The sequence below is a fragment of the Photinus pyralis genome, unplaced genomic scaffold (assembly GCF_008802855.1).
Source record: "Photinus pyralis isolate 1611_PpyrPB1 unplaced genomic scaffold, Ppyr1.3 Ppyr1.4_LG1, whole genome shotgun sequence".
In the NCBI taxonomy this organism is placed as follows: Eukaryota; Metazoa; Arthropoda; class Insecta; order Coleoptera; family Lampyridae; genus Photinus; species Photinus pyralis.
In genome coordinates this window covers 54,769,344-54,781,510 of record NW_022170249.1, presented here as the reverse complement: position 1 = coordinate 54,781,510, position 12,167 = coordinate 54,769,344, and the positions used below count along the sequence as shown (strand labels likewise).

The window sequence follows — 12,167 nt, the reverse complement described above, 5'->3', positions numbered from 1 at the left end:
CACATATTTCGCATTTGCCAATACTTTTACTAAGCGTCGGGTCATAGTCCTGACAAATTAGCGATCGGGTTAAGTTAGCACCCCTAAATCAAAACCCCATTTTGTTATATCGCTAAAATATTGTGTTCGTTTGAGGCTCATTTGAGGGCCAATGCCCAAATGTTCTTGTTTACGAGAAAATCAAAAATTTCTATTAGGGGTCCAACTTAATGCTGGAACACAATCATTCTCGTATACACAAGACACTGTGCTGATTTGTGCGCCAACACTCAGGTTTTGTGCGCCTTTCCTGTCGGGGTAATTTAAAATTTATGTAATAATATATTTGACGGACAATATCCATTATAAAAATTACAAATAACTTAACCATACAATTTATGTTCCAGTTCTCTCCGGAACTTCGAAAATGGTACACTAAACATGTTAATATTAAGTCCGTTTGCATCTGAGCAAATCTTATCAACTGGTGTAAACATGGCGTAATTAGTTCTATGCATATTAATGTAAAATAATTTCTTGCTGCTAGTTCTTTTGATGGCTGCCAGAAAATTTAGACTGTGTACCTAGTAGTTCACTAGCATGAACTTCTCCATTTAATAATTTAAACAAGAAGATCTGCTCAGATGCTTGTCGACGAAGATTTAATGGTTTGATGTTTACCATGACCCTAATTAGTGAGTAGTCTATGCTATCAACATTAACTCCTAATTTGTATGCCAAGAATCTTAACAGCTTATTTTGTACTTTTTCTAGTCTGACAGAGTGAGTTACATAATATGGTGACCAGACAATTGAACAATATTCTAGAATGCTACGGACAAAAGCTATGTAAACAGCTTTAATGCAAGACACCCGCTTAAGCATTCCACACGACCTTTTCACAAACCCTAACATCTTTAGTGCTCTATTAACAGTAATATTGATGTGATCAGTAAATGTAAGTTCGCAATCAAAATGAACACCTAGATCTTTAATTAATGTCACATTTTCGAGTACCTTTTGCCCTAGGCAGTAATTGAATTTAATTGGATTTTTTATTCTGTAAAAGCTGATGGATTTGCATTTACCTACATTTAACTCCATTTCATTCAATTTACACCACTTCTCCAAGTTATCAAGGTCAAGCTGCATATTAAGGCAATCTTGCACTGATTTGATTTCAGTATACATTTTAAGATCATAAGCGAACAAAAGGTATTTACAGTGTATTACGAAATCACATACATCATTAATAAAACAATTAAATAAAACTGGAGACAAATGACCACTTTGAGGTAAACCAGATGTAATTTTGATTTTTTTAGATTTAAAATGATTTTGTATCAATACAGTTTGTGTTCGTTCGGATAAGTAGCTAGAAAGCCATACATTAAAATTACCAGACACCCCCATTGCATCCAGTTTGGCAAGCAAAATTTTGTGAGACACCCTATCGAATGCTTTAGTAAAGTCCGTGTAAATGGCATCCACTTGTATACGATTTTCCATGGCATTGAGTAAGTGGTGTTTGTACGTTATTAAGTTGGTTTGTGTTGATCTATGTTTCACAAAACCGTGCTGGTGATCGGTCAATAAACAATTTAAAATGGGTGTAACTTTATCAGAAACGATTTTTTCAAAAATCTTTGGTATTTGTGAAATTCTTGATATTGGCCTGTAATTTTGCACTAATTCCCTATCTCCCGCTTTGTGTAATGGTATTAAAAAACTTTCTTTCCATTGTATAGGAAAGTATCCAGATTTAAGTGATAGCGAATAAAGGAACAGCAATGGTTTTGCCAAAGTAAAACGGCACTCCTTTAAGATTAGTGGTGGTACTCCATCTGGGCCGACACCTTTTTTAGTATTCAATTGTTCAAGTTTTGTGAAAACATCATTTGCAGAGACAGTTAAAGTATTTAAATGTACAGTCTTAACATATTGAAAATCAGGTACACAAGTATCACGCACATTTGGATACACCGAATCAAAGAAATTGGCAAAGAAATTTGCAATTTCGCACGGATCATCTGTAACACTACCATTGTAACACATACTGTTAGGTAAGGAATGGCTTCGTTTAGAGTCATGTACAAATGTCCAGAAATATTTAGGGTCTGTGTGAATATTATTTTCGGTAACATTAATATAGTCACTGTAGCACTCGTTTATGAGTTTATTGCATTTAGTTCGTAAACCACTAAATATTAAATAATCACCAGACAGGCGCGTTTGTTTATATTTTTTATGAGCAACCTTTTTCTGCACAAGAAGTTCTTTTACATTACGTGAAAACCATTTAGGAAACTTAGAAGTGGCACTTTTCCTTCTAGGTACATATAGTTCAAAAAAATGATGCAGTAGTTCATAAAAAGACTGTACACAAACATTCATATCACAGCTGGAAAACAATAAATCCCAATTCACTAGCGAAAGGTGCAAATTCAGGTTTGCAAAATCACAGTTTTTAAAATCATAATAAAAATAATCAGCTTTCAGCTCATCAGCACCAAGTTGACATGATTCAACTATTAGACTGATAGGGGGATGATAATGATCAATTGGAAGTAAGAAATCCTCTGCTGTGTGTGTAACCAAGCTAAAGTCATTTGTAAACACTAAATCTAGAATTACATTGTAATCATTGCGCACGTTATTTACTTGATATAAATTTAGATAGGCAAAATGATCAGCTACTATAGTTCCTGATTCATTTAATTGGCCCGTTGCATGAAGACCATATTGGTCGTTGATCCACTTGATATTGGGTAAATTGTAATCGCCACACAAAATTAGCACGTGGTCGGGATACCGATTAAGAACATTTTCAGTTGCAGTACAGTGTAAGTCGTAAACGTCTGAATGTGAATTGGGTGGAATATACACATTACCTATGATGTAACATTTACCGAGAAACATAACCAATACGAAAATATGCTCAACATTATCGACAGTGGTTGAGATCAATTTAGACATCAATGTTTTATTCACCGCGATAAGTACACCACCACCACGTTTTAAGTTACTAGTTAGGATATTACGATCCTGCCTGTACACGTTGTAATTACTACTAATTTGTAATTCACTTGAAGAAATATCCTGGTTTAACCATGTTTCTGTAAGACAAATAACGTCGTAATTAGTTGCAAACACAGACTGCATTAAATTTTGCATTTTAGTTCTAATACCCCTAACATTTTGGTAATATACTTGCATGGTGGATTTAGTCATTGCTTCGGTACTCCTAAAAAAGAATTGTTACTAGAATGTATTCCGATTCCTGATACTGCTTAACGTCCGTCAGGGGCAAAGTCTCATACGTCCGTGAAGTTGGCACCGCCCATTGTTCATATTAATATTATTTGTATGCACATCGTTTGTTTAGCCAAATTCATCGTTTGTTTGCATTTGCGTACGTCTTTTCAAAAATTTCAAATGGGCAAGCTAACTTCACGGTGGCTCGCCCAAAATTATGATTTTGTTTGTTTATCGATGCAGGTCGTTTGTTTGTCGTTTGTTTACGTTTGTTTAACTATTTTTATCGTTTGTTTGCATTTCCGTATGTCTTTTTTAAAAATTCCAAATGGGCGAACTAACTTCACGGTGGCTCGCCCAAAATTATAATTTCGTTTGTTTATTAATGCAGGTCATTTGTTTATCGTCTGTGGGCGAGCAAATTGTACTGTCATCATATTTTTCATCTCGATATGCATCTTTTTAAAAAAAGTTAAATGGGCAAATTAACTTTCGGTGGTGCTCTACAATTCTACAAGTGTATTAATTGGATTAAATGAGGAAAAATAGTTATTTATATAACAAGTGCGCGAAGTTCAATTTCGCGCATTGAGACTGAAGGTATTTTGACGAGGCGAAGCCGAGTTAAAATATCAGTCAAATGCGCGAAATAACTTCGCGCTAGCGTTATATACAATATTTTTTCTACAACTGAACCGATTGTTAATTAAATTGCTGTTTAAGTTCAACTTTGTCCCGTGCGCGAAGTACTTTTTTTCACTGTTGACGATTTCGCGCACGTTGTCAAGAGCAACCTTACTTATTAATTAACCGATTAAAAATCTAGTACTTCGCGTTTCGAAATCCGTCAGAAAATGACAGGTTTTTTTGACAGTTGTAGAAAAAATATGTTTTGTATATCGTTAATTATAAAAAATTTGGAAATCAAAATACCATTACCCTCATCTTCAAGGCTTTTATTTTTAGGTGGCTATTGCGATCACCGTTTTTTAAATTATCGTTGTAAAAAAGGGATGCTATGATCTGTCAAGGATAAATATCTATGAAATAAAATTTTTCTCACGTCGAGGTGGTTCCCGTAAAAAACGTGCAGTTTTTAGGTAAACGTAAAAAACTCTAATAGTCACTGTTAGTGAAACAATAAAATTTTTATATTAAAATGTACGATGGTACTTTACCGTAGAACTAACTACCTGTCGTTTTAATAGTAATCGAGAAATTGTCTGAGCATATTTGCATATTTGTCCGCCCGTCTGCTGTATTTAGGCGATTTTAGGTTGCAATTACGTGAGGATATATTTTGGCATTTTCCAGATAGGTTTAGGCATTTTAAGAATGGATCGAGTCAACCATGAAACACTATGAACCAGTTGTACCAGTTCAGTTGACTGATATTAAGGAACTTAATAAATTGGGCAGTGTTTGAATTTTGACCAATTAAATTTCTTTATTCGATCACAGTAAACTGAACTGAAGTTAAACTATTGTTGTAGCAGTGGTCTTTTGTAAGTACCCGCTTCATTTTCAAATGATAAAATCTGAAATTTAAGAATGAAGTGTTTCTAACAATTTTTCTAACAAATATCATTGGTCAAAATTCAAACATTGCCCAATTAAATTGTCAGTCAACTGAACTGGTACAACTGACTCAATTGTCCAAAGTGGGGTGGGATTCTGCAAAATTTACCATACTGCCAAATGTCAATTCCATTCTTATTTTAGCCGATATTTTAAGCAATTGAATAGAACGATGTTTCATTCGTACCAAAAGTGAGCTATCATGAGTCGGTCCAGAAACCGGCCATTTTATAACGTATACTGAGTACTGAAACAAGTATGTGTAAGAAAGCTACTGCAGATTATTGGACAACTTCAAAGAAATCTGTGGAATTAGTAAACATTGAAAAACGCAATACCTATTCAGAAAGAACTATACAGCAATAATGATTTTATTGACATGTTTTAAATGAATACTTACAATGGATATAAAAACATCGTACAATATTTACAATAGTGTAACGTGATTTTTTATAAATTCGGGTTCGATGTATATCAATATTTATTAAACAAAACTAAAACACTATAAAAACTGTACAATTTATATCGACTATTTATATTACACGCTTCGCAATTTATATCAGATTTTCGCGCTCAATGTTTCGTCCGTACTCGATCTCGTTCGGTAGTAAACTGACTGCGATGTTCGGTCCGCAACCATTTATACACGCAAGCAATGTAACATTCCCACTATCGCGCGCCTAGAAAATTCCAGAGCGCCAAAGGCGACGTCACGTCTGGAGCGTTTCCGTTACAATAGTATGGTATAGATAACTACGGATATGGCTACAGGCGTTTTTGATGTCGTCGTTGAATTTAATAATCGGATGGTGATATATTTGTCATAACCTTCTTTGCGAGTCCATCGTGAAGATCCCACGTTGAGATCGCAACCCTTCGGGTATATGCAGTATAATGGCCGGGGCGATACGCTACAAGCCCCACTAATCGATATTTTGATGTTGTCTTGAATACTTAACTCCGTTGGAACCTCACGAAGACAATGAGGCCTGTTGAATTCATGGGGTGGCGCAATTGGCAGATGAGTAGCCAAGTAATCAACGTCGATGAGTATGTTCATGTGTACTAACTACTAATCTTCTCTAAACCACTAGTACCATGTATTCCAATTACTTCTAAGATAGCTTCAGCCAAGTGGTCCATACCCTGGGTAGTAATTGTACGTGGATCGGTATCCACAACGTTAAATTGCTTCCTTGTCGTGGTACTATGAGTCTTTAAACTAAGGCCGGATGTCCACCGAATCGGGGCGACGAGAATCGGTCCAACTGTAGTCGTATCCAGATTGATCGGGCCGACTAAAATTGGCAATTCATGTTCATAGGAAGATCGCCTTTCGAACGATTTTTATCGGGTTGACAGTTGACATGAAATAAAATGTCAAGTGAAGCAGTTGTCATGCTTTTGCACCACAGGCGAAAGATAATTCGCCGCCACAGTTATTGGGTTCTTCCGTACATAACTAATAAAAGAAACAGAGGTGCTTTCATTTGTGCCCATGAACTTGCGAATCATGAACACAAATTTAAATGATGATGAACTTTTGATTATTATGACACACGACTGCCGACAAATGATCGTTCAAGAACGTCGGGTCGGGCGAAAATGGTCGGTTGCGATTTCGATCGGTCCCGAAAAAAATCGAGCCTGTGGACAGGCTTCAATAGGAGCACACGCGCGCGATCTTTATCGAGCGATTCAAATCGCACCGATCTTGGTCGTTCCGATGCGGTGGACATCCGGCCTAAGGCTACAATTTGATCCAAGCAGATCGTTGGTCAACTTGGCAAGATTTTCAGTGCAATCGTATTCAAGTGTTTCGGTACTTTTTCTGTCGTGCCTAAGGGACATTAAAAGAGAGTGCTTTGGTCGGAGGACTTGGTTCAACGATTTTGCACGTAAGATATATGTATCTTTAACTGCACCTATTCTAGCTAGACTCCTTGCAGTTTGTAGGAAGATTTTCTTGGTTATCGATATAAATTCTATAAGTTTCAAATTCAATATAAGCATTGCAAGGATACCAATGCATCGAAGGCACACGAATTGTAAATTTTTATCATTTGACTTTCAATTTTAAGATAGGGGCACAAATTTCCATTCTTTTATAATTTCGATGATGGTGGTTTAGGCTTATTCCCATGTAATGCTACAACGAGCTCTGGGAATTCTGTTAAATACTTGGGCCGTTTCCTGGGTGGTGCCTTTTTGCCTATCTGATTTCGCCAATTTTCAAGTGAATTAAGTTCAACGGTGGAAGATGCTTCCTCTTCATAACTGTGTTCCTTAGCAACTTCGTCACTTTCTTCAAATTCTGGTTTAGCGTTCTATTCGTTCTGCCTTTTTGTTGATTGGGGTAGGATGGCAACTTTTTGAGATGCGGAAACTATGCGATATGCACCAGTGCATGTGATTATCAATAAATTTATGCACTAAAAGTGGCTTGGTTTCCCCCGTTAAAATTCGACCCTTCAGATCGTTGAAATCACTTTCAACAATCGCCGACGATGCTCTTGATCTTGGTGAGTGAAAATGAGGAACCATGACAGCAGACCACATTACAAAATCCAATGATAACCTTAGAAATTCGGCCAATACTTCTGGAGCGTAATATGGATTCAATGCCCCCGTACTGCATTGCAATTCCACCAGCTCGGTAATGTTCTTCAACCACCTACTTATCTGGAGGGAATCGGTGTCTTGCTCCTGCCCGTTGTCAGCTTCAACCGTATGTTGATCGATATTTTTCATATATCCCATCGTGTACTGTACCCATGATTTTCGCTCTCACAATCTCTAAACTTTGTTCTGTATGTGGGTTTTGATTTTCACTTAATGACAAACAGAGAACGTGTGTCAGGATCATTTGAAAATCGTAAAGAGTGTCGGATTTTATTAGTAAACCTAATAGTCGAAGATAAAAATCTTGGAGACGCTCCATAGCACTACTCGTCCAAACCTTCCACCGACAAGGAGATTTTATGATATGGGCAACATCTAGCCTAACAAAACACCGGGGAAGAATCGTCGTTTCTGGATTTTGTAGATATCTGAAGCACTTTTCTTTATAACCTGCTGTATCTGCTGATCTTCCAAAGGAACGATAAATAGCTGCTTTCAGGGCCGCTGAATTATCAACTACTACTTCGTGTGGACAAGGCGCACCTCTCCGTTCCCATTCATTGAGCCAGTATAATATGCTGTTTGCATCTTGCTGTTCAGAAAGCATTTGAAGAACAGGCAGCTGCGCCTTTCCCGTGTTTATAACACCTTCATATAAAAAAATGTGGCCTGACGGGCCATGAAGCCTTTGGAGTTTTCGCACAAGAGATCCTGTTGCATCTATCGCTAAACTTACGTGACCAGTCTTCCAACAGTTTTTATACACTTGGAGTTGGGCGGGAGAGTAATAATGCACAAAGAACTTATCTTGGTCATTGTCGTGTATTGTCTCCGCATATGGTTCTTCGTGTTTCATTAGCTCTAGGCACGTTATGGGATCGGGTCCGTGAACAATGTTGTATTTTAATTGCTTCGGTTCTTGTTTCGCTTTACGAAGAACCGTTGTGGTATACAGAAACGGTGGCTCCACGTCACCTTCGTCCATTACATTTCAGCTTCCGTACGCCGATATACCGAAGCCGACATATTACTTGGGGGTGCCATTTGAAAAAATGGGGTAATGGATATTTTAAAATTTAAACGTTGAGAGCTTTGAAAAAGTGACGTAGTCTCACTTTTATAGACGGTTACGCATACGATAAATAAATTTAATCTTTCCTTAATAAAGCAGTGAAAACTGTTTTGCAATATCTCTCGCCGTTTTCGAATAATACATTTTTAAAATTACCCCTACAAATTCAATTTTTGACATAAAAACTTGAATATCGACAAAGCCCTTGGAGCAAAGGGTCAACTATCGTTGTACTCCAAATTCGATATAGAATCCGAAAATGTAGAAAAAACAGGGGGTTCCTATTTAAAATAACAAAGTTGATGGCTACTTCCGGTATTTGCGGAAGTGGAGCTCACCACTGGCAATGTCGTATTGGCTGCTTATACGACCCCCCAATGCTCGGCTGTTACTGTATAGTTATCTGGAAAAGCTTGGTCAACGGGTACTGTACTTTGATACAGATTCGTTAATTTTTACACAAAGACCGGACGAGTGGGTTCCACCTGTGGGTGATTTCCTTGGCGACATGACCGACGAGGTGGAAGCATACGGGCTCGGTAGTCGTATCGTCGAATTCGTGAGCGGCGGTCTCAAGAATTATGCGTACAAGGTGTTTTCGACGGCCAAGAACGACTACATCACCGTATAGTGGAGCGAAATCGGGCAAAAAAGTCGTCTAGAAATGGGAAAAAAATGTTTGAAGGTATAACAAGATCAGACCTAGTAGAGTATGTAGATATTGTAATTCTGCATCCGAAATGGTGTTTTACGACATTTTGCGGTGGTCATGACATTTTTTATAGTCAAAAAACCACTAAAAAGTGTACCCTTAATAAAAATTTTATGTTTTTAGAGATTTACACCGGGATATCTCGGCTTCCGCACGAGATATTGTTATAATTGTTTCAGTTCTATAGTGCCAAATAGTTAGCGCTTCTAACTATGCCTATTACATCGAAAACATCATATAACTACATTATGATAATTGTCATCAAAGTCGATAAATCGATTATTGAGAAGCGTAAACTTCACTCTGCGAGAAACTTTTTTATTATTTGAGGAATCTCTATACATGTATCGTACGAATTGTAGCTGACAGTCACCAAAAGTTTTTGGTGAAAGAATTTTAGTGATAGGTCTTACCGTTTTCGAGTAAATGATATTTCTATATGCAGCTCGTGCGCGTCCGCGGTCCGCCTAGCGGCGCACTTGCTTGGCTGCTATCGGCACCGGCCGGATAGCCGGCTTGTCACCTGTAGTGGAGCGAAATCGTGCCAAAAACTATAATGCCAAATGGTAAGCGCAGCTGTTCTGCATATTATATTGAAAACAATGTAACTACATTATCAGAAAAAATCTGAAAGTTGATAAATCAATTGTGCAACATAAACTTCACTCTGCGGGAAATTTGTCCTTCCTAGTACCAGGTGATTTTTAAAACGTCCAATACTACGTGGGGTGAATTTTCACCCCATACTTTTTTTTAGTTTTCTTAGCTACTTACATATGTTATATGATTATTAATTACGTTTACCTAATTTCTGTCTAATAAAAGACTAAAGTATTTAAAAATATGCATTTATTTACAAAAATTCAATGAGACTTAATAACAATTACATTTATCACATATTTTTGTCGTCTTGCTGTGGGCTGGGCACACAAAGTTTTTACATTCTACACATTTCGATATCACCTTCTTATCTGTAGTCCTACTCCTTCCTCTTTTTCTAGATTCACACACCTGTTCCACTTGTTCTTTCCGATTTTCATCAGGCTGGTTTGCAATGTCGTCTAATATTTTAGTAATGTTTTGAATGGTCTTCTTATTTACTCTTGAGCGAATGTTCGAGTTGCTTATCCTCCTTCGCATATGGGGTTCCACCAGTTGTTTTCCTAATTCAAGAAGGAACAGCCTCCTTTTATCCAAATGCTGGGCATTCCATGCTGGTTGTAGCTTTTCCCATAAAATAAAAGCATTTACTGCCTCAACATCTATAAAATTCATAAAAACAACCGCTGGCCACCTTTTTGACTGTCTATTGCAGCTATATTCCGCTACCATTTTATCGAGGGCGTCAACTGCACCCTTAGTAGAATTATAGTGAATTTATCATGTCTGGTTTCTGGTGATTTTGCTCTGAAACGGTACCCTCACGATGTTCTGAGGACAGCAGTATTACGCTTTTGTTCTGTTTGGGCACATATGATACCATAGTAACCTCCGGTTGGTGAGCAAAAATCGAGGAATATACTGGCTGTTTTCGAGAAGGTAAAAATTCCGTTGGTAGAAATGTCTTCGTTCTTCTCAGTGTTCCGCACAAGGTAAGATTTCTGTCTAGTAGGTTTTCGGCTAGCTCAAGAGAAGTAAAAAAATTGTCCGTAGTGATACCGTAACCCGAGCCCAAACACGAAACCAAATCTAGCACAACTCGTTTACCTTGATCGCGTTCTGGAACATTTCCTTTTTTTCCGAGATATATTTGGAGGTTTTTGCAGTACGGCGTCTCTGCATCCGCCAGTACCCAAACTTTGATGCCATACTTGGCAGGTTTGCTTTTCATATATACACGGAATGGACACCTACCACGAAATGGCACTAGTTGTTCATCCACGGTCAAATGAGAACCAGAATTGTAGTACTTTTTACAATTATTTATGAAGCTATCGGATAAGTCTCTTATAGGTGCCATTTTATCTGTTTTTCTTCTATTTTCTCTGGTGTCTTTATTGTCAAAGCGCATCCAACTTGAAATTTGAGAAAATCTCGTTCGCGGCATTGTAGCTGAGAATATTGGACGTTGGAAACATGGGTCGGTTTGCCAGAGCATGACTACAGGTTCCCTGTTGCTTTTGAGTGCTCCGGAGCATATCAGCAATCCAATGTAGGCATATATCTCAATTTCATCTGCATCTTTCCAAACCAAACCCTCTTCACTGTCGTTGTGATTATCTATTTCGTAAGCTGCCCTTTGGTTTGTGTAGGTCACTATAGTTTGGATGATTTCGGGAGATATAAACAACTTGAAAACGTCTGCAATGCTGCTATCTCTAGGTACTTGGGGAATAACACCTTCAGGAGTTTTTATTACGTTTTTTTATCGCTGTCGCTTCCTCTTGAAAGGTTCCTTTAGCCAAACTGTTTCATCCTTGGCGAAAAACATATCTTGTGCGTCACCCGACTCGACCGTCATCTCATCGTCGACTTCAGTTATTTTCTCGATGTTATTCTCCGTTTCGGAAGATGAACCTTCGTCTATGTCTAGATCAGGATGATTGCAGTTCTCGAATTCCTCATTTACAAACATACAGCAATTAGTGCTGTGTAAATTTGGCATGGATAATTTTACTCACCGGAATGATAAGAAGTTTGAGCTAAGTGAACAATCCTTTTCGTTCGAGATGAAACTATATTCGCCATTGTCAAAACACACACAATCATTTCACAGTCTTTACACTAACGTCGAAGAACCAATTATAAATTTTAGTAAATTGCGATTACTTATTTATACAATTACAGGACATTCCTGGAGTGAGGTACATTATACCTATATAATGAACATTTATCCAAAAAGATAACAAGCAATAAGAAACAATAGTAGTAGGTCTTTTCAATGTACTGGGTAACAATACTAATTACCGCGTAGACAAATAACTCCATTAGGATAATTGAGTAATTACT

General features: G+C 37.5%; 2 protein-coding genes across 2 annotated transcripts; both read right to left on the bottom strand.

The window, feature by feature from the left end:
* Nucleotides 1-2,005: 2,005 nt before the first annotated feature.
* On the bottom strand, nt 2,006-3,386 carry LOC116163124. The gene is made up of 2 exons (XM_031476975.1): nt 2,204-3,386; nt 2,006-2,009 (listed from the first exon to the last, which is right to left on the bottom strand). Exons 1-2 carry the CDS (start codon nt 3,208-3,210, stop codon nt 2,006-2,008), a joined length of 1,011 nt encoding a protein of 336 aa, XP_031332835.1. The 5' UTR covers nt 3,211-3,386.
* A 7,088-nt stretch (nt 3,387-10,474) lies between these two features.
* Nucleotides 10,475-11,924, bottom strand: LOC116171145 (piggyBac transposable element-derived protein 3-like). The gene has a single exon (XM_031487837.1). The coding sequence runs from the start codon at nt 11,314-11,316 to the stop codon at nt 10,585-10,587; it is 732 nt and encodes a 243-aa protein (XP_031343697.1). The 5' UTR covers nt 11,317-11,924; the 3' UTR covers nt 10,475-10,584.
* Between the last annotated feature and the right edge of the window lie 243 nt (nt 11,925-12,167).

Bases quoted from the DNA above. Each gene is read 5' to 3' on its own strand.
- LOC116163124 (XM_031476975.1), bottom strand. From the start codon at position 3,210: ATGACTAAATCCACCATGCAAGTATATTACCAAAATGTTAGGGGTATT.
- LOC116171145 (XM_031487837.1), bottom strand. From the start codon at position 11,316: ATGCTCTGGCAAACCGACCCATGTTTCCAACGTCCAATATTCTCAGCT.